The sequence below is a fragment of the Chenopodium album genome, chromosome 16 (genome assembly GCF_948465745.1).
Source record: "Chenopodium album chromosome 16, dcCheAlbu1.1, whole genome shotgun sequence".
Classification (NCBI taxonomy): Eukaryota; Viridiplantae; Streptophyta; class Magnoliopsida; order Caryophyllales; family Amaranthaceae; genus Chenopodium; species Chenopodium album.
Window position 1 is genome coordinate 40,367,144 of NC_137849.1, and position 19,651 is coordinate 40,386,794.

At 43.1% G+C, this 19,651-nt stretch overlaps 1 protein-coding gene across 1 annotated transcript; it reads left to right on the forward strand.

Annotated features, from left to right (window-relative positions):
* The first annotated feature begins 12,675 nt into the window (after positions 1–12,675).
* On the forward strand, positions 12,676–14,461 carry LOC145584298 (uncharacterized). The gene is made up of 3 exons (XM_081641170.1): positions 12,676–13,305; positions 13,834–14,007; positions 14,097–14,461. The coding sequence occupies exons 1-3, from the start codon at positions 12,676–12,678 to the stop codon at positions 14,361–14,363; spliced, it is 1,071 nt and encodes a 356-aa protein (XP_081497296.1). The 3' UTR covers positions 14,364–14,461.
* The last annotated feature ends 5,190 nt before the right edge of the window (positions 14,462–19,651 follow it).

The window sequence follows — 19,651 nt, forward strand, 5'->3', positions numbered from 1 at the left end:
CTATTTTTGATGTACTATATTTCTGATTTAGCTTTCCAATTATGTTATTTATTTCAATTGTGTCGTAATCCTGTTCGAATGGACAATATGATTTCAGGTTACGTTGGTTGAGTTCATACAAAATAAGTTTTTAATTTTGTTATATTCCTCAATTATATCGCTATTTTTGACTTAATTTTATGTTTGATGAAAACACTCTCTTAATCCCTCATTTAAGATTTTTTATTTTGTTATTCTGTTCAATTATACCACTAATTTTGACCTAACTTTATATGTGATGTAATACTCTCTTAATTAAACCTTTTAATATTGTTATTCTATTCAATTTATTGATTTCATGTTTGATGATAAAACTCTGTGTTTGGGTCCAAGTTAGTCCAATTGGGCCTAGTCATTAAATGATCCAATTAAAAGCCCAAGGTCAAGGTTCAACTCTCCAATTATGCTAAAATCAAGATCAGTCCACAAGGCAAGTCAATTGGGCCAAGGCCCACTTCTCCCATATATGCCAAGGTATAAAAGCCATCAATATCACATTTGTACATAGATTCACATTCACACAAAGCCTCAAGCAATTAATTCTCTTGCATAGCTTTTCCTCTACACATTGTACTGACTTTAGCATCGGAGGGGCCTTCCTCGGCAACACCCCCGAGGCTAGTTTACGTGTGTTTGCTGTGCAAGAAACCCTCGGCCCGACATCACTTGGACTGAGCCCAGTCTTCACCATTTCATTGGACCTTCGGCAAGGTCCCATTGTTTTCACCCGAAACAATTTGGCGCCGTCTGTGGGGAAGACTTTCAAAAAATCTTTAAGCCAATTTCAATCGTTCTACCTCAATCTTAGTTCCAATGGCTAAGAATCGCAAGAACAAAAACACGGTGCTTCTCCTCCGAGAAAGCACCGAAAGTCACTAGGAGGGGGTCCCTCGGAACGCCCCACTTCTAGCCTGTCTCCTCCTCGGGATAGGAGCCCCTCCGCGGGACCCGACTCTCATGAGGAGCCTAGGGAGAGATCCGAATCTCCTATCATCCAGTCCAATCATCCGCCGAGCCCGCCTCGGTCAAATGAGGATAATCGGTCCAGTCAAAGGACCCAATCTCATGCCCGGAGCCAATCCCGGAGCATTCGCACCTACTCTCGCTCTCAGCCGAGGACACCCTTGACAGGGCCCAACTCGGAGGAGGTGGCGAGAGGCTTAGCGGTCCTCATGGAAGCCATGAAGGCCCAGAACATGCCACCTCCACGCGACCGAACCCCTCCGCAAACCAAAAACCAGCGGAGGTGCCTCGGCCAGGAGGGGGGGAAACTCTCCTCTTTCAAGGAGCTTGGCGAATGGGAGGAGGATACCTTGAGAACCGAGAGGGAGAGAAACAGGAACTCTCACTTCTTCAGGGAGTCTTCCATTCAGCTCACCATGAGCAGAACCCATAAAAGCAGCAGTTCTGCCTCTCGGCCAGAAACTGCTCGCCGAAGCGTTCACGACCGTCTCGGCGATAGGGAACGGAGCGTGCACAGCCGCCTTTCCTACCCTGTAGCCGAGGCCCAGACCTCCCAGCCAGGGACGAAGACCACTTCTACCTCTCTGAGAGGGCGGAGCGCGGTCCCTTCGGCTGGGAATAAAGGCAAGGCCGTAATGCTGCCCTCCAATTCTCCATTCGAGCAATGGATACTGGAATCTCATGTGCCGACGGTTAAAATCCCGTCGCACATTACTTATGATGGAACTTCGGATCCGAAGGACCATATTGCCTCATATGAGGCTCACATGCATCTCTGCCCCAAGTCCGAGGCGACTTGGTGCAAGTATTTTCCAACCACTCTCAAGGGGGTCGCGCAAGCGTGGATCTCCAAGGGAGTTAAAGAAGGCTCAATTACTAGGTGGGACGACCTGTCCTCCAAGTTCAAGAGCAAGTTTTCCACGGCAAATCGCCGAGAGAAGACTACTGCAGAGCTCATGGGATTGCAGCAAGGTGAGGCCGAGAGCCTCCTAGACTATCTGACTCGCTTCAGCAACGAGTCATCCAGCATTTCTCAGCTGGACCAAGGGCTGGCAGTTTTCGCCCTTCAGCACGGTCTCAGAACTGGGCCGTTCTCTGACTTCATGGTCATGAATTCACCCAGGACCTTGGAGGAAGCATTGAATGCTTCGGATAAATTCATCCGAGCTGAAGAGTGGAACAAAGCAAAAACCCAACCTCAAACTGGGGGAGGGAAACAAAAACAAGCACCCTCGTCTGAAGGCCAAGGCCAGAAGGCAAAGGGAAAGGCGAAAGCCTCGGAACAATCTTCGGCCAACGAGTCGAAGAAAGAAAAATCTGCTCCTTTCGCGGGCAGATATGAATCGTACACTCCGCTCTCTCTTCCGCGTGCTAAGATCTACAGTGTGACGAATGAGGAGCAGAGTTACAGAAAGCCGAGACCACTCCCTGAGTGGTATCAGCGAAAAAATAAGAATCAGTGGTGTGAGTTCCATGAATCGCCGGGACACAACACTGAGGAGTGTATCCAGCTGAAGGACCAAATCGAGGACATGGTCCGGAAGGGATACTTGAAAAAATATATCGCGGATCACCGCGAGAAAAAAGAGGCTGAGAAGTCCGAAAAAGACTCTCGGCAAGAAATCAACTTCCCCCGAAAGAACAACAAAACTGCGGAGGGAAAATTCCCTCCAATCCATGTTATCTCGGGAGGAACATGCTCTCGGAGGGAGCACAAGCGTCACCTCAGGGCTCTGACCCACCAGGTGAATCATGCTGATATTCAGCCACCCCAGTCACCGGTACCGAACATGACGTTCATAGCCGCTGACTGCCGGGGGGTGACGTACCCTCACGAGGACCCGTTGGTGATCATCGCCACGGTGGCCAACCACGACGTCAGCAAAGTTCTAGTTGACGGTGGTAGCGGAGCAAACATTTTGTTCCGAAAGGCCTACGATCAAATCAAGCTGAAGCCCAAGCACCTTACGCCAGTATCCTACCCAGTATCCGGATTCAATGGGGCTTCAACTTATCCTGATGGGAAGGTTCTACTTCCTGTCACCATCGGCGGCGATGAAGCAGCTAGGAATGTCATGACCGAATTTTTGGTCATCGACGCTCCTTCAGTGTACAACGTGATTTTGGGGAGACCCATAATTCACGAGATTCAAGGGGTCGTCTCAACTTATCATCAGCTGATGATTTACGTTTCAAACGCCGGTTTCCCTGAAAGGATCCAGGGCAGCCAAAAGGAAGCCCAAAGGTGCAACTACCTCAAGCCATCCACTAGTCGCCCAGACGACGACGACGAGGATGAGGAGGAGAAAGAAGAAGAAAGAGAGCCGAGCACAAAAAAGCCGAAAGGTCTAAGTGCTTCGGCCCAAGGTTCTGTGCCCAAAGAAAAAGGGTCAGAAAAAGAAAAGGCTAGCTCTTCATCTGAGCCGAAAGACTCAGAGAGCCAGCCAAAGAAGAAAATGTCTGGGACGCCTGCTGATATAGACAGCAGGCCAGATTGTGAAGAGTCCAGTCCATCAACAATGGACCTGGACCAGCAGACTGAAACGGTCGAGTTGACCGTAGGAGATGCTGAGAAATGTGTAACAATCGGGATGGACCTCGATCCGAGCACCCGTTGTGAACTTATTCAACTCCTTCGGGACAACAGAGATGTGTTTGCTTTCTCGGCAGCCGATATGCCTGGGATAAGTCCAGACCTCATCTCCCATAAGCTTAACGTCGACCCAACGTGTCGGCCAGTCAAGCAAAAGAAGCGGAATTACTCCGCAAATAAGAATCGAGACATCGCAGCCGAGGTCAAAAAATTGCTGGACGCAGGCTTCATCGAGCCTTGTCAATATCCAGAATGGCTGGCAAATGTGGTGATGGTTCAGAAGGCCAATGGTACTTGGAGAATGTGCGTTGACTTCACGGACCTAAATAAGGCTTGTCCGAAGGATTTCTATCCCTTACCGAGAATCGATCAGCTAGTCGACTCGACGAGTGGCCACGCCTTGCTTAGTTTCATGGACGCATTCTCGGGGTATCATCAGATCTTCATGCACCCCGACGACCGAGCAAAGACGGCATTCGTCACGAACGCCGGGGTGTACAATTACAAAATGATGCCTTTCGGATTGAAAAATGCGGGGGCGACTTATCAAAGGCTGGTGGATCAGGTATTCGCCGATCAAAAGGACCGAAACATGGAAGTTTATGTTGACGATTCAATCGTCAAAAGCAAAAAATCTGAAGACCATGTTAAGGACCTGGCTGAAACCTTCGCCACTCTAAGAAAGCATCAAATGAAGCTGAATCCGAAGAAGTGTGTCTTCGGCGTGAAGTCAGGGAAATTCCTTGGATTCATGGTCAGCAAGAGGGGGATTGACGCCAATCCCTCCAAAGTCAAAGCAGCTCTTGATCTTCCTGAGCCGAAAACAAAGAGGGACGTTCAACGGCTCACTGGAAGAATGGCAGCCTTCTCGAGGTTCATTTCTAAGGCTTCGGACAAGGGACTACCTTTCTTCAAAGCCTTGAAACTCCCAAAAACAAAAGAGCTCGTTTGGGAAGAAGAGCAAAAAGAGGCCTTCAAGCAGCTTCGGGAGCATCTAGCTCAGCTCCCAACTCTGGCTAGTCCAGTGGAGGGGGAAACTTTGTATCTGTACGTAGCTGTTAGCCCAGCTACCATTAGTGCAGTGCTGCTGAGGGAAGAAAATAAAATTCAGCAACCGATCTACTTTGTCAGTCACACTCTGACGGATGCCGAGACTCGTTACCCTCTGCTCGAGAAAGTTGCCTTTGCAGTAGTGGTAGCTGCTCGGAAGTTGAGGCCCTACTTTGATTGCCATCAGATAGTGGTCTTAACTGATCAGCCGCTGGAAAAAGTTCTCGGCAAAGTTGAAAAATCTAGTAGGTTGGCCAAGTGGGCTTTCGAGCTCACTAAATTCAGCATCAGCTACCAGCCGAGAACAGCCATCAAGGCTTAAGCTCTAGCGGACTTCTTGGCCGAATGCTCGTACCAAGAGACGTTAGACGATGAAAATAAAATCTGGACCGTGTTTACGGATGGATCCTCCACCGTAAATGGTTCGGGGGCAGGGGTAGTGATAACCTCTCCCGAAGACAAATCCTTCGAGTATGCACTCAAATTTTCTTTCAAGACTTCGAATAACGAAGCTGAATATGAGGCAGCAATCGCGGGCCTAGAACTGTGCATCTCTCTGGAAGCCGAGCATGTTTGTCTGAAAACAGACTCTCAGCTAGTTGCATATCAGATCGGTGGCAGCTACGAGGCCAAAGAGCCCTCCATGATAAATTATCTTGCCAAGATCAAATCAGAATTATCTTGCCATTATCAAGCTGAGAACCTTTGAAGTGCAGCTGATCCCAAGGGGTCAGAATGCTCAGGCCGACGCACTCTCCAAACTTGCCAGTTCAACCCTCACCGAGCTGAACAGATCTGTATATGTGGAAGTGCGCCGAGAAAGAAGTGTCGACGAAGCACCTGAAGTGTGCTGCGCCGACCCAGAGCCCAGCTGGATGGACCCCATCCTAGCTTTCAAGCTTCGGGGAGAAATTCCCGAAGATAGAATTTTGGCCTCCAAGCTGAAGAGAACTAGCTCAAGGTTCATCGTCTTCAGAGGAGAGCTTCTGAAAAAGTCCTTCTCAGCCCCATTGCTGAAATGCGTGGGACCAACAGATGCAGATTACATCCTTCGGGAAATTCACCTCGGCATCTGTTGAAATCACATTGGGGGAAGGACCCTAGCCCACAAGGCATTGAGGGCCGGATATTACTGGCCCACCATGATCTCAGACGCTAAGGAGCTGGTCCGAAAATGCGAAAAATGCCAAAAATTCGCACCAGTCATCCATCAGCCTGCTAGAGACCTTCAGCCGATCCTAAATCCGCTTCCATTTGCCCAATGGGGGCTGGATATTTTGGGGCCCTTTCCAGATGCACCTTACCAAAAAAGATGGTTAATAGTCGGCATAGACTATTTCAGCAAATGGATTGAGGCTGAAGCAGCTTCGAACATCACAGAGCAAACTGTCAGGAAATTTATCTGGCAGAACATTATCACTCGCTTCGGTATTCCGAAGGTCTTTGTCTTCGATCATGGGAGGCAATTTGATAATTTACCACTGAGGCGGTACACAGACCAGTTCGGCATCAAATTGGCATATTCAGCAGTTTGTCATCCACAAAGTAATGGCCAAGCCGAAGCTGCAAATAAACAGATCCTCAATGCTTTGAAGAAAAGGGTTGAAGATCAAAAGTCTAAGTGGATAGAGGAGCTTCCAGGAACCCTCTGGTCACTTCGGACAACTGAAAAGGAGGCAACGGGCTATTCACCCTTTGAGCTGGTGTATGGTGCCGAAGCCGTTCTTCCAGTGGGAATCGGCTCTGAAAGTTTAAGGGTGCACCACTTCTCGGCAGAGAACGAGCAACTTATGAAGGAATCCCTTGATTTCCTTGACGAAGTGAGAGACTCAGCCCGAGACAGAATGGCTGCTTACAAGCAGAGAATCAGCAAATTTTACAACCGAAGGGTCCATGCAAGGCCTCTCAAAATTGGAGACCTTGTCCTTCGGAATGCTGTTGCAGTTCAGAAAGACCGAATCCATGGGAAACTCTCAGCTGCATGGGAGGGACCTTATGAAATTTATGATGAGCTTCAGCCAGGGACATACAGACTTCGTCAGTTAGATGGAACTGAGCTGAAAAATCACTGGAATGCTGATGTACTTAAGAAATATCATGTGTAAACCCTTCGGGGCAGAGCAATCTTTGTAAGTACATTTTGAATTATTAATGAAAGGCTTCAGAGCCACCATTTCTATTATTTTTTGCAACTTTTTAAGGTTTTTTATTCAGCCTCGTCTGAAACCTTCGCCTTCGGGTAACTGGGTTTCAGATTGCTGACAAACTCGTCTTTTTAAAGAACTCTGGTCTTTCAGCTGAAGTTAAACTTCAGTAAGACTTGTTCTCCAAAGACATGAGTCCATGGACAAGTCTGGGATATTGCCTTAGCTGAGCCTCGTATCCCAGAGAGCCATTATCTGAAACATTGCCTTCAGTTGGCCCTGTGTTTCGGATATCCATTTTTAAAGATAGAAAGAAAACCAAGGATAACGACAACTATTAGAAAATTTTTATTCAGCCTCGTCTGAAACCTTCGCCTTCGGGTAACTGGGTTTCAGATTGCTGACAAACTTGTCTTTTTAAAGAACTTTGGTCTTTCAGCTGAAGTTAAACTTCAGTAAGACTTGTTCTCCAAAGACATGAATCTGTGGACAAGTCTGGGATATTGCCTTAACTGAGCCTTGTATCCCAGAAAGCCATGATCTGAAACATTGCCTTCAGTTGGCCTTGTGTTTCAGATATCCATTTTTAAAGATAGACAGAAACCCAATTCAGTAATCCAAAGACCCGAGTCTTCAGATTACTGAGGGGGGCAAGAAGCACTATTAGTGCAAGTTTATCTTTAGCAGAATTCTTCGAGCCGAAAGCTTTGTACTTAGCAAATTTTTGAAGAAAAAGTAAAGCATTCAAAATAAGGCAAAGTAATTGAAGAAAAATGCATCAGTTAAAGCTCAAATGCTCAGAAAACGAGCTACAAAGTTCAGACTGTTCAAAGGACATAATGAAATATCGGCAGCCGCCCACAAGCGGAAAAATACAGATGCCGATGTACATGCAAAAACAGAAAAAGCAGTTTGTACATCAAGGCAAGCTGAAGCAAAAAACAAGGCAAAAAATTTCAAAAGCGGCAAGTCTAAAGTTGAGCGCATGATGAACCGCAAGATTCTGAAGACGACTGCCCGAGTTCCTATGCTTCAGCCCGAGGATCAGACTGATCAGCAGTGCTGGGTCCCATGGTGGCTTCAGCTCCAGCAGCAGATGAAGCAGGTTGTGCACCCTGCTGAGCCTCCCTTTCCCGCTGTTCGGCTTCAAGTTCCCTCCTCTCTTCTTCTTCTTCGGCTTCTTCAGCCGCAAGGATCTCAGCTTCAACAGGAGTGGGGAAATTCATATGGGGATCTTCTGGATCCTAGACCCATTCAGCACACTGGGACCAGTCCAGCTTCGGCTCAGCATGAAGATAGAGTCTTCGGCACACTCTGAACCCATTCTTGAAACCCATATCATACTCCTCTTGAGTATAGATACGGACCTTGAGCAGGGCTTCAGCGTCTGCTAGCTTCTTCTGTACCTCCTCCAAGTCCTTCTTGGATTGGTTCAGCTCTTCAGCGAGCCTGGAGGAGGCATCCTTCTGCTCGTTCAGCTCTTGCTGAACCTTTGAAGCTTCAGTCTTCACTTGGGTCAGCTCATCATCTTTGACCCTTAACTGATCCTCAGCCTCTTGAAGCTTGGCTTTCTCAGCTTCAGCAGCAGTAGCAGCCTCTGAGAGTTGGACATTTTGAGCTTGGAGCTTTTCTTCAGCAACCATTCTACTGGCTTCCAAAGCTTCTAATTTGAGTTGCACCTCAGCCTGTGCAGCAGCTCCTTCTCGAATTCGGCTCTCAATGGCAGCCTTGAACTTGGAGATGTCCACTCCCAGATGATCCCGAAGGAAGTTTTCCCCTTCTATCAATGGGGGAAAAACCTCCTTCTCCATTGCAGCGCAGAAGGTTTGGAGGGCTTCAACAGCCTTTTTCTCATATTCTTCCCCCTCCTTCTGCTTCTCCTCAGCTGCTGCTTGCTTCAGCTGAGCAAGCTTCAGCTCCTCGACTGCCACCTTTCTTGCATGTTCGGTGGCGTCGACCCTGTCTTGCAGGAAGTCTATCAGCTCTACAGTGAGAGTCTGATTGTGCACAAACTGGGAACAGAGGCACAACTCAGTAAAAAATAAAAAAAAACTGAACTGAAGAGCTGAATTGAAAAATAAAAGCAAGGATACGGATTTAACTGCATCATCAGCAGTTGATTCGACCTTGCAGGGTCTGGAACTGATCTGCTGGATTCGCCCATCCTAGCAGTGGCCTTCAGCGACCAGATCCTCGCCCTATCTACTTCGGTTAAGCCAGAGAAATTGCCGAAGTAGGCTGCAGCACCTTCTCGGTTCTGGCCCCAAATGAGGTCCCAGATATGATCTGGAATTGGAATTCGGGGGGCCGAGAAACCCATCTCTCCAGAGTGCAGCGTCTGGAATGAAGGGAAGGAAGACTCAGGAGCTTCTTGAACCTTAGAGGGCTCAGCATCTTCTTCTTCAGGAGCCTTCTCTTCCTTCTCAGCAGAGTCAATGATTATGACCTCTGCTTCTTCTTCAGGGCTGAGGACGAAAGCCTCAACCTCCCGAACAATATCAGCTGAGAAACCCTCAGCAACGGGTTTCTCAGCACTCTCAGCATTGTGCCCTCCGGCACTTTCTTGAACCTCTTCTGATGGAACCCCTCCCTTGGGATCGGGAGTTTTCTGATCCACCTCCATCTCAGGAGGTGGTGAAGGGGTCTTCGGCGGAGACTGGGGTGGTGGCTGAGGAGCCCTCGGCGATCCACCGCCTTCCTCAGGTTCCCTAATGCTTATGCCGACATACATCGGCCTCGTCTGGAAGTCGTGAGGGCCGATGATGGCCATCCGTCTTCTCCTTTTTCGAAGGGGCTGTTCGTCCATTTCTGAGTATTCGGATTCCTCCTGGACTTGATCTTCGGGACGAACGGGAGCTTTCCCTTCTCTTCGTCTTTTGGTCTCTTCAGACTGCAAAAGACAGGGGGGCAGGAAGAACGTGAGTAAAAAAAAAAAAAAAAAGAAAGAAGAAAGAAAAATTTTGAAGCTAAAAAGCTAAGTATAACTCACCGAGGTCTTCAGCAAAGCCTCGTCTTCTTCTTCAGCTGCCCTTGTTGTTGCTTCTTCTTCAGCAGCCCTGGAGGACCCTTATCCTCCTTCACAAGCTTCAATAGCCCGTGCAACCTCCTCGGCTGTACGGGCAGCTTCAAGTTCCTCAACTAGCAGTTGAAGCCAAGGATCTCTCTTCTTCCACCAAGGCTTCTGCCTCTGATACAGGGCAACAACCTCGATTTGGAGATGGGAGTGATCTAGATGGACCTCCCTGTGCTTCGAATCGGTGATAGAGGGGGCCCGATCGATGATAACTCTCTCTTGGGTGACGCTGAGACGGTTGTAGTCGATGCCAACGTTAGTCTCGTCTCGCTCTGAGCATAAGAAAAGAGGAGCAAAGATTAGTTCAGCAAAATAAAAAATGCTGGATCGGCTCAGCAGGAAAGTGCAAAACAAAAATTCTTGCTAAGAATAAATAATAAAGGCCTCGACCCCAGCCGAAGAAACTTACCATCCCTGAACTTTCGGCTGAGGCCGACAGCTGCTAGCATGTGCTCTTGGAAAATATAGTGGTTATCCGGGAGCCAAGTCTCCGGGATATACTTCATTCGGCCCCCAGCGCCCCCAGGGTTCGGCTTTCGGCCGAAAATATTTTGCTGGTTAAGGTGCAGATCTGGGCCTCTATCTTCGGGAGGGCCCAGGCTTCCCATTTCAGGGTCAGGCTCAGATAGATACCTGGGAGCGCTGAAGATGTAAGGGTGGTTAGGATCTGTGGGCGCCCTAACCCAAATCCATTGACCCCTCCAGTCCTTGTCTGAGGAGTCATTTGGCCACATTGTTAAATACTGGGGCCGAGACTCAATTCGGTACCACCCAGGACCGTGATCTCCGTGCCCACTTTGAATGTTTGGCACTAGCCGATGAAGCTTTTTGAAGCAATGGAGGTTCGGCACGTATCTGAAAAACTTGCAGACCCACAAATACGTCATCACCCTTCGGATGCTGACAGGAGTTAGCTGGCACAGGGAGACCCTGTAGTGGATCAGCAAGTCTCGGACAAATATGTCCAGAGGAAACCTCAGCCCATACTGAAGCTGTCTTGTGTACACCCCCACGTACCCCGGGGGTGGACGATGGATTCTATCAGATGCAACGGGCATTCTACACCAATATCCATCGGCTTCCATTATGCCATAGTGCAGCTCTATTTGTTCAGCAAACCGATACACATCGGCATGCTTTACCCACCAAGAGTAGGGGCAGTTCTTTATCATGGCTGAGGCAACCTCAGCGTCCTCCCACTCCTGAAATCCAGGAAGAACATCCCAAAGATAGGCGGGAACTTCTTCGTCCCGCCCAGAAGCGCTCGGCTTCTCCGTTCCTTCAGGAGGCGCCGATGAAATTGGGGTCGCCTTGATTCCTTCAGCAGGGTCAGACCCCACTCTTTGTCCGTTCCAGGTCCCAGTCCTGTTCCTGGGATCGGGGAATTGCCTTGCCCTTCTTGGAGCACGGGCCCTACCTCTAACTCCTCTCACCATTGTTGAGTTTCGAAGAAAAAGTCGAAAAAAGGGGAAAGAGTTCGAATTCGAAGAAAATTAAACAAAAATCAAAGGAAATTACCTTATTTTGAAGCGGAATTTGCCGATCTATGAGTTCGGAATGACGAATTTCAGTTTCTAAGCTTAATTCTCGGGGATTCAAGGAAGTTTTGATGCGGATTCAAGGGTTTTGCGCAAGTCGGAGTTCGTGTTTGTGAAGAAGTGAGGAGAGAGAGAGCGGTTCTCTTGCTTATATTTCCAGAAATGGGAATTCTGGGAGTCCGCGTCTTTAATTTCTCTTAAATACCTCACTAAGTAACCGTTAAACACATTTCCTCTTGATTAACCGCCCATTATCCGTCCAACTTCCACAAATTATCCATCCACCCGCCGTTATTTCATTAATTGCGGTTTAAATTCAAATTTTTGGATTAATTAAATCATTTGCTTTCCTCCTTTTTCTGGCTAATTAAACCCGACCCGTCATCCTTCCAAATCGGGTCTGGGGGGCAAGTTGTTTGGGTCCAATTTAGTCCAATTGGGCCTAGTCATTAAATGATCCAATTAAAAGCCCAAGGTCAAGATTCAACTCTCCAATTATGCTAAAATCAAGATCAGTCCACAAGGCAAGTCAATTGGGCCAAGGCCCACTTCTCCCATATATGCCAAGGTATAAAAGCCATCAATATCACATTTGTACATAGATTCACATTCACACAAAGCCTCAAGCAATTAATTCTCTTGCATAGCTTTTCCTCTACACATTGTACTGACTTTAGCATTGGAGGGGCCTTCCTCGGCAACACCCCCGAGGCTAGTTTACGTGTGTTTGCTGTGCAGGAAACCCTCGGCCCGACATCACTTGGACCGAGCCCAGTCTTCACCATTTCATTGGACCTTCGGCAAGGTCCCATTGTTTTCACCCGAAACACTATGAATTAAATCTTTCAATGTTGTTTTTTCTAGATTATGACCTCAAAAAACATGGGATCTACTTCAAATACCAGTATTGCTTTTATGAAAAATGATGGAAGAGATAGGTTGAGTGAATTGCCTGATGATATTCTGGTGCACATTCTTTCATTTCTGCCAATTTTAGATGCTGTTAGAACCGTCTTGATTCGCAGATTTGGTAATCTTTGGACTTTGGTTTCCTCCCTTGATTTTAAAGACTGAATTTTTCAAAGCAGAAGGCCTAAAGGAACAGTGGATCATAAAGAAAGAAGTTTTTGCTTTACCAATTTTTTGTGCGATGTGCTATGGCTTCACAAAAGGAATCCCATTGATAAATTGCTGATCCGTTTCTGCGATACGAATGTGTGTGATATTTATGATACATTATTAATCCCGGATATGATTCATTGGATGAGATTAACAATGCAGAGACAAGTCAAGGAATTAGATGTTCGACTTGAATATGATGTTTATAATGAACTTATACCTCGCTGTGTCTTCAGAAATCCTTTTCTTGTTAAGCTGAAACTTGATCGCTGTGAAATTGAAGGGCTGAGTAGAGTCCAATTTGGTTCATCTGGTCATTGGTATGATATCAATTTGCCTCGCTCTGCCTTCACAAGTCAGTTTCTTGTTATCCTTGAACTTATTGAAGGTAAAATTGAGGGGTTAATTAGTGTCCAAATGGGATCACTAAGAAAATTATCACTTACCTGTGTTAAGGTGAGTAATGAGATGTTAAAGAAAGTCATATTTGGATGCCCTTCTTTACAAGAGTTGGTTCTGTGTCATGCCTATGACTTGGACGAGGTGCGATTTACTGCTCCAAACATTGAAAAGTTACATGTTGATTCCGATCAAATAAGTGTGCTTGATTGCCCCAACCTGAAAATTCTAAACGTTCATCTTAGTTGTAGAACAGGGTCATATCTTCAAGTGATTAATATTCCATCTGTTCGTGAAGTTCGTATTAGTTCTATGCCCCAGTTTGATAAAATTGTGAACAATATTTGTAAAGCTGAGGTTGTCAAATTTTCAGAGGAAGCTTTTCAGGTGAGTCTCCCTGTTTTCACTAGACCTTACAAGTTGATATTTAACTATGCAATCTCTTGTAGTCAAAAAATTTCCAATATTGTTGTCATGTAGGGGTGTTGTCTTGATGGTAGTCGATGCAACCATGTGCTCTTCATATTTTATTTTATAATTGAAGTTCATTACCTCGCTCTAGAATAAGTATATTATGAGTACTAAATTAATCTTGAATAGTATTTTAGAAATCTTGCCTTCTACTAACAATTGAATATCGTTCATTACACCATCGGTGTTAAGTTTATTTAATCATTCACTGGTTTTTAGTGTGTACTAGTTAACTTGCGATTATCCTTCCCAAAATCCTAATTAAATTGAGTGTAGAGATCCAATCAACATCAAGGATTTTTTTTTTTTTTTTCTTTTTGGTAATTAACATGATTCTGGTGCTTTATTGTTGAATGTGATCACATAATGAATTAGCATACGATCATTGGTCAACTTATTGGACAAAGTTAGATTACTGATAGCATACTTGTCATTCTCATTCAGCAATCAAATTTGAAGGAGTTAGATATTCCACAAACTAGATGGAAGCGTTTACATATCGAGTCACGACTTAATGAAGATCAGCTCATAGGTATTTTGAGAGTCTTGAGGAGTTCAACTCAGTTGGAAGAACTCATAGTATTCTCAACTTCACGGAGGAATATGCAACGAGTTTCAGTATGTGTATTTTGTGCATCATGTTTATTTGAAATCTATTATTGGCATGATTTTCATTTAATAAAGTCTTTTAATTCAATAATGTACAGGGTAAAACACATGACCATCATTTGTTCTTCGAAGAGCTCTCTTCTCTTCGTGTGATTCCACAACTCAAATCTGTCACCCTGCACAGCCACAAGGTACTTTCTCAGGGTCTGCTTCGACTAGCAGAATTTTTGCTTAAGAGTTGTGTCAATTTGGAGAAGATGGTAATGGTAGGAGTTCAGCAGCATAAGTTTGTGGAGCAAGTGTGCAGCTTTCCAAGGGCCTCCGCAAATGCAAGGGTAATCTGTGGGTCGGAAGTATACAAGTAGCAGCTGCACCTTTGCACCTCAGTCTTTATTTTGGCATTCATATTAAAAATGGTGGTTATCTTAGTTGAAGGCAGAAGATGCGGCCTTAATGGCGCTGTTTGGTGTTGCTAGCAGTGATTATAATGGGTAAATACAAGTTTCTCTTATTGATTAACAAGAGATGTATCTCAAGAGGGTATATTCGTAATTTTAGACAATAAGTGAGGGTTAATATTGTAATTTGCCTAAGAAAATAAAGAATTGCAGCAGAAGACTAGAGCTTTAATGGAGGTATCAACCAATTTTAATGGAGAATGAAGCAGCTTCAATGGTGTAATCAAAGCTCGCGAATATCTTTAATGGAGGAGGACGGCAACCCTACCCTTTTGGGGTTAACCATACCCTTATTTTTCTATATTTCCTTAGGGTTTTCGTTTTAATTTGGCGGCGAAGCCGCCGGAAACGCTTCAATAGAGGTAAAACGGTAATTTGCGATCTGCTACAATGGAGGTGAAACGCTGGTTCGCATCTGCTTCAATGATGGAGGTGAGGCGCTGGTTCGCGATCTGCTTCAATGAAGGACGGAGAAAAGCAGCGTGATTCACGAGGTAGACTACCCAGATGAAGTGTGGAAGTGGAATACAGAGAACCAAAAGTACAGCAAAATAATATTAAAATATTAAAATAATTGATTTTATTTACTAAAGTGCCATTTTGAGAAACAAAGTTGTTAATCAATAAGAGCAACTGGGGCTAGCCCGATTATAATGATGGTCACATTACCTTGTAGGACTTGTTGGTATAGCTGGTGTACTCTTGCCTGATTAGGATTTCTTTGGTAGAGGGATCTCTAAGTGGACTCAACCCTGAAACTTTGATGATATTATTGATGTTTTAAGTTCTAGGTTCAAAGCTATGTGTTGTTCATCTTCTTCTTGCATACTCCAGTCTCACAAAAAATAGGTTTTGTGCTTCATGAAAAACAGGAGTGCCTTGATTGATTCAATTGCATGGTTATGCATTTATTGAATTTCAAATTATTTTATAGATGTTGTGTGCGTTTTTAATCACGGAGTAATGAATTCTACTCAATTTCCATTTTAGGTTGTTTTACCCCCTTTACTTTATTCTATTTTTGACATATTCATTTTACTCCCTCTGTTCTTGAATAATTGATACACTTGACTTTTCTTTTTCCTGAACTTTGACCATTTTTTATTGCTATTTTATAAAATAGAATGTTACTGAATAATCTAACATATATCAATAAATAAAGCCTAATTTCATAGCCAGAGATATACTTCTAAAATTTTATATACACAAAATTACAAATTCTTATATGTGGCTAACCACAGCTAGTCATCATAAGAGTTACTTCGTTAGTGAAATAGGTTTACTTTATCAGTGTTAAAGGAGTTATTATGTCACTGTTATAGGGGTTACCCGCTTAGTATTATTGAAGTTACTTATCGATTGTTATAGAGGTTATTTTTTTTTTATAAGTGCTCACACGGTATGGTCAGCCACACACAAAATGGCTGAAATGTCTAATTTAAAAAAAATTGTCATCTCGTGAGATTTATAGTAAAAAAATAAAAAAAAATCCATATATCGCAAATGCTTTCATTTAGTATTTAAATATTTAGAGTTTTATTTTAAATTAATTTAAGTTGTACATAAGTAAATAATACTAACAATAAAATAATTCTTAAGTATTTTGGCTTTGGAATTGAAGGCTAGGTTAATTATTTTATATAGATCAAGTGGTTAGAGCTTCTGTCTCGATTCCCGAATATCCTGACCTCTTTAGATCGATTCCCATCTCTAAAAAAAAAAAGAGTCAAACGAACTAAACAACAAAAAAAAATAACGATAAACTTATTAATCTATAATTTGCCGTGATAGCGAGGTATGAGTCTTGCTCGAGACATTTTCAATCAAAAATTCAATAAATTTAAAGAAGAAATATAACATGAAATCAGTAAAAATAATTTTAGTTCAGCAAAGTTAATTTCAATTCTATAAAAATAATTTCAATTTAGTAAAATAATTTTAGTTCAGTAAAAATAAGATGAAGTGAACGGGGCCTTGGCCGTTCGTGATAAAAAGCCTACAAAAAAATCATACTTAAGAAATACAGTACTAATTTACTAAATTAAAAAGTGGAAAGCTAAACTTCGCTCTCGAATATCTAACTAACGCCCGCAAAATAAACTAAAATTACAAATTTACCCTTTTTTAATCAAAAAAAATTACCCCCTCAATTTACCCCCCTTTTCATACTACCCACCACTACCACCTCTTCATACTAACCACCACTACCACCACCACCACCACCTCCTCCTCCTCCTCTTTTAACCATCAACTCCTTACCTCCGGTTTCACGATCTACACAGCCACAATAATGACGAGTAAGGACAAAGGGAAGTCGGTCGCCGGCGGAGAAAATGTTTTTTTTTTCTGAATTCGCCGCAAACGCCTAGATTTTTCGCACGTCCTAGGCTCAAACGCCTAGTTCGTGCAAACAACCGTGTGGTTGTATGAAAAATCTGGGCGTTTGAGGTGAAACGCCTAGTTTTTTAGAATACCCTAGGCTGAAACGCCTATGTTTCGAAAAAACTAGGCGTTTCAGCCTAGGGTATTCGAAAATTCTAGGTGTTTCAGCCTAGGGTATTCGAAAATTCTAGGCGTTTCTTGGGTTTCGAATTTTTTTTTAAAAAAATTATCGCAACGTACCGATTTCGTACGGTTCGACGAGCCTTTGACGAGCATCTAAGGTTGTGTTTCTGGTATTTCGTCGTTGTGCATAAGATCTAACGAATTTGATTTTGTAAAATTTAAAAAATTTGTTTGATTTTGAAACTCATGGTGGTTGTTCGATGAAAGTATGAATTTAGTTATGAAATTATAATAACGATTATTAATCCATTCTTAATCCAATTAGAAGAGAGGCGGTTCCTTAAAATTAAAAACTTATGAAATTTAGATTGCAGAATTGAGAATAACTTATGAAATTATGAGTCGAAAATCGGCTAAAGTGCGTTATGAATTTAGTTAAATTGCCTTTAAGTGTTTTCGTTTCTCTGATCCCTTTCCATTAGATTTGTGTTTGAAAGAGGAGGTCCCGGTTGATCAGCCTGATTAACCAAGTCATGTTAATCAGCTGGATCAGTGGGCCCTCATGAGCAAATGTAATATTATTTTATTGAACTGTACCGTTGCTGACATGGAACTCATTTAACGCCGTCCAACCCCCATAGTTTAGCATCTGGATCGTAATTCCATTGCCCATTTTTTCCGTCATCGTTTTGCTCCGCAAACCACCATCACCTTCATTTCCCCAATCTTCTTCACTCTCCTTAGCCTCTCCGGCGGCTTCGCCGCCGAATCAAACGAAAAACCCTGAAAAAAATTGGAGAAATTATGGCATGGTTAACCCTTAAGGGCAAGTTTTGTCTTCCTTCTAGGTTGTTCATGCGCTGCAATTTCTGTATTGAAGATTTTGATTTCCATTAATGGAGGTGAGAGAATGGAGGAAGAAGAAGAACCCATTGATGTTTTCCTGTTGGTGGGGCATACGACTTTGCCTTGCATTGTTGATTGGAAAGGTGGAAATTGTGGTGAGGTGATAGACAGAGGGCGGAGAATAAGGAAAGTAGAGAGAATTTGGTGGTGGTGGTGGTGGTATTTTCATGGAGGAAAAGGGCGGTGGGTTAGGATGAGGAGAGAGAAAGTGAGGTTAATTATTCCTTACCCCACATTCCCAATTCACCGTTTGTTAACCCCATTACACGTTTACACCATAAATGAACGTGAGGACGATTTTGCCCCCCTCCTGCAATGTGAAATGACAATTATAGGGCCTGATTTACTGATTTCGCAAATCAGGCTGAGGAACAAGAATTTCCTCGTGTTTGAAATTTCTTCGCACTCTCTTTTTATGGTCTATAAGATTAATCTTTGATTATTAATCATCATTTTCTTTGATTATGTTTTCTTTAAATTTTCCAGAAATATAGTCGAAACAAACCCGAAAGATTTTACATTATAATGTAAATACAGAGTTATATACTGCATCTTGTGATTATAGTTTCTTGATGTACTTAGTGGTATTATTATCTAATGAGTGATATAATTTCTTTGATATTACGAGTAGCACTCATGCTGTTGTACACGAGTTGAAATTTATGAATTATGATGTTATGTTCCGGGTTAAATTTTACATTATAATGTAAATGCAGTGTTATATACTGCATCGATCTTGTGATTATAGTGTCTGAGTGACTGAGTGGTTGACGTAGTTAGGTGGTACTCCGTATTATTATATAATGAGTGATATAATTTCTTGGATGTTACGAGTAGTACTCGTGTTGTTGTACATGAGTTGATAATTATAAATTATGATGTTATGTTCCGGGCTAAATTTTATGTTTCCTGTATGTGTTTGTTACTTTGTTTCTTATTTGGTCTTCGTGCTAATTTTTGTTCTTTATATTTGTAGGAACTTTGTATCAACTGTCAACATGGGCTGCACTTTGGATCTTGAAGCTGTTGCATCGGAAGCTCATAATGCAGAGTATAATCCAATGGTAGATTCTTAGAGTTTGTTAATGAATATCTTAATTTTTGTCTTAATGCCTTAAATTACTTATGATTAATTGTTTCCTATTCTGCTGTTCTGTAGCGTTATGCAGCTGTCATTATGAGGACAAGGGGGCCAAAGACAAAAGCCCTAATATTTGCTCTTCTTATATATATAAATTTGTTAAAACAGGTTTTCTCTTTAACAGAGTGTTTGGATAGCTTTTTAGGAAGGAAAGGGAGGGAAGGGATAGAGAGGGGAGGGAAAAGAAGGGGAGGGGAGGGAAGAAGAATTTTTATTTCCCTTGTTTGGATAGAAGAGAAAGGGAAGGGAACTTTGAATCATAGAACTATAAGGAAATATACGATCAACCAACATTTATCGAATTTGAAAAAGAGTCAGAAGAAATGGTTCGATCCTCTTATTTTGAGGGAGGGAAGAATACCTGGTAATAGCGGCTGTAGCAGCAGGAAGAAGATGACATAGCTTCTTTTTTTTTTTTTTCCATTTCCTTTTTTAAATATTTATGAGTATTATTCATATTTTTCATTTTGGAGTACACTTCATTTTTTTTAGAGTAATTTTTTGGAGTATTGTATATAAAAAATTTATTTATTTATTTATTATTTATTTTTTTCATCCTTTATAACATTATACTTGAGTAGTTGAGTTTATATATTATTTTTTTGGAATGCTTTTAAATAATCAATTAAATTTAATAAAATTT

What these genes read in the sequence shown, in the direction of transcription:
- LOC145584298 (XM_081641170.1), top strand. Translation starts at nt 12,676, where the DNA reads ATGCAGAGACAAGTCAAGGAATTAGATGTTCGACTTGAATATGATGTT. An exon ending in TTTCAGAGGAAGCTTTTCAG is followed by an intron (nt 13,306 to 13,833) that starts GTGAGTCTCCCT and finishes ATTCTCATTCAG; the next exon opens with CAATCAAATTTGAAGGAGTT. An exon ending in GGAATATGCAACGAGTTTCA is followed by an intron (nt 14,008 to 14,096) that starts GTATGTGTATTT and finishes AATAATGTACAG; the next exon opens with GGTAAAACACATGACCATCA.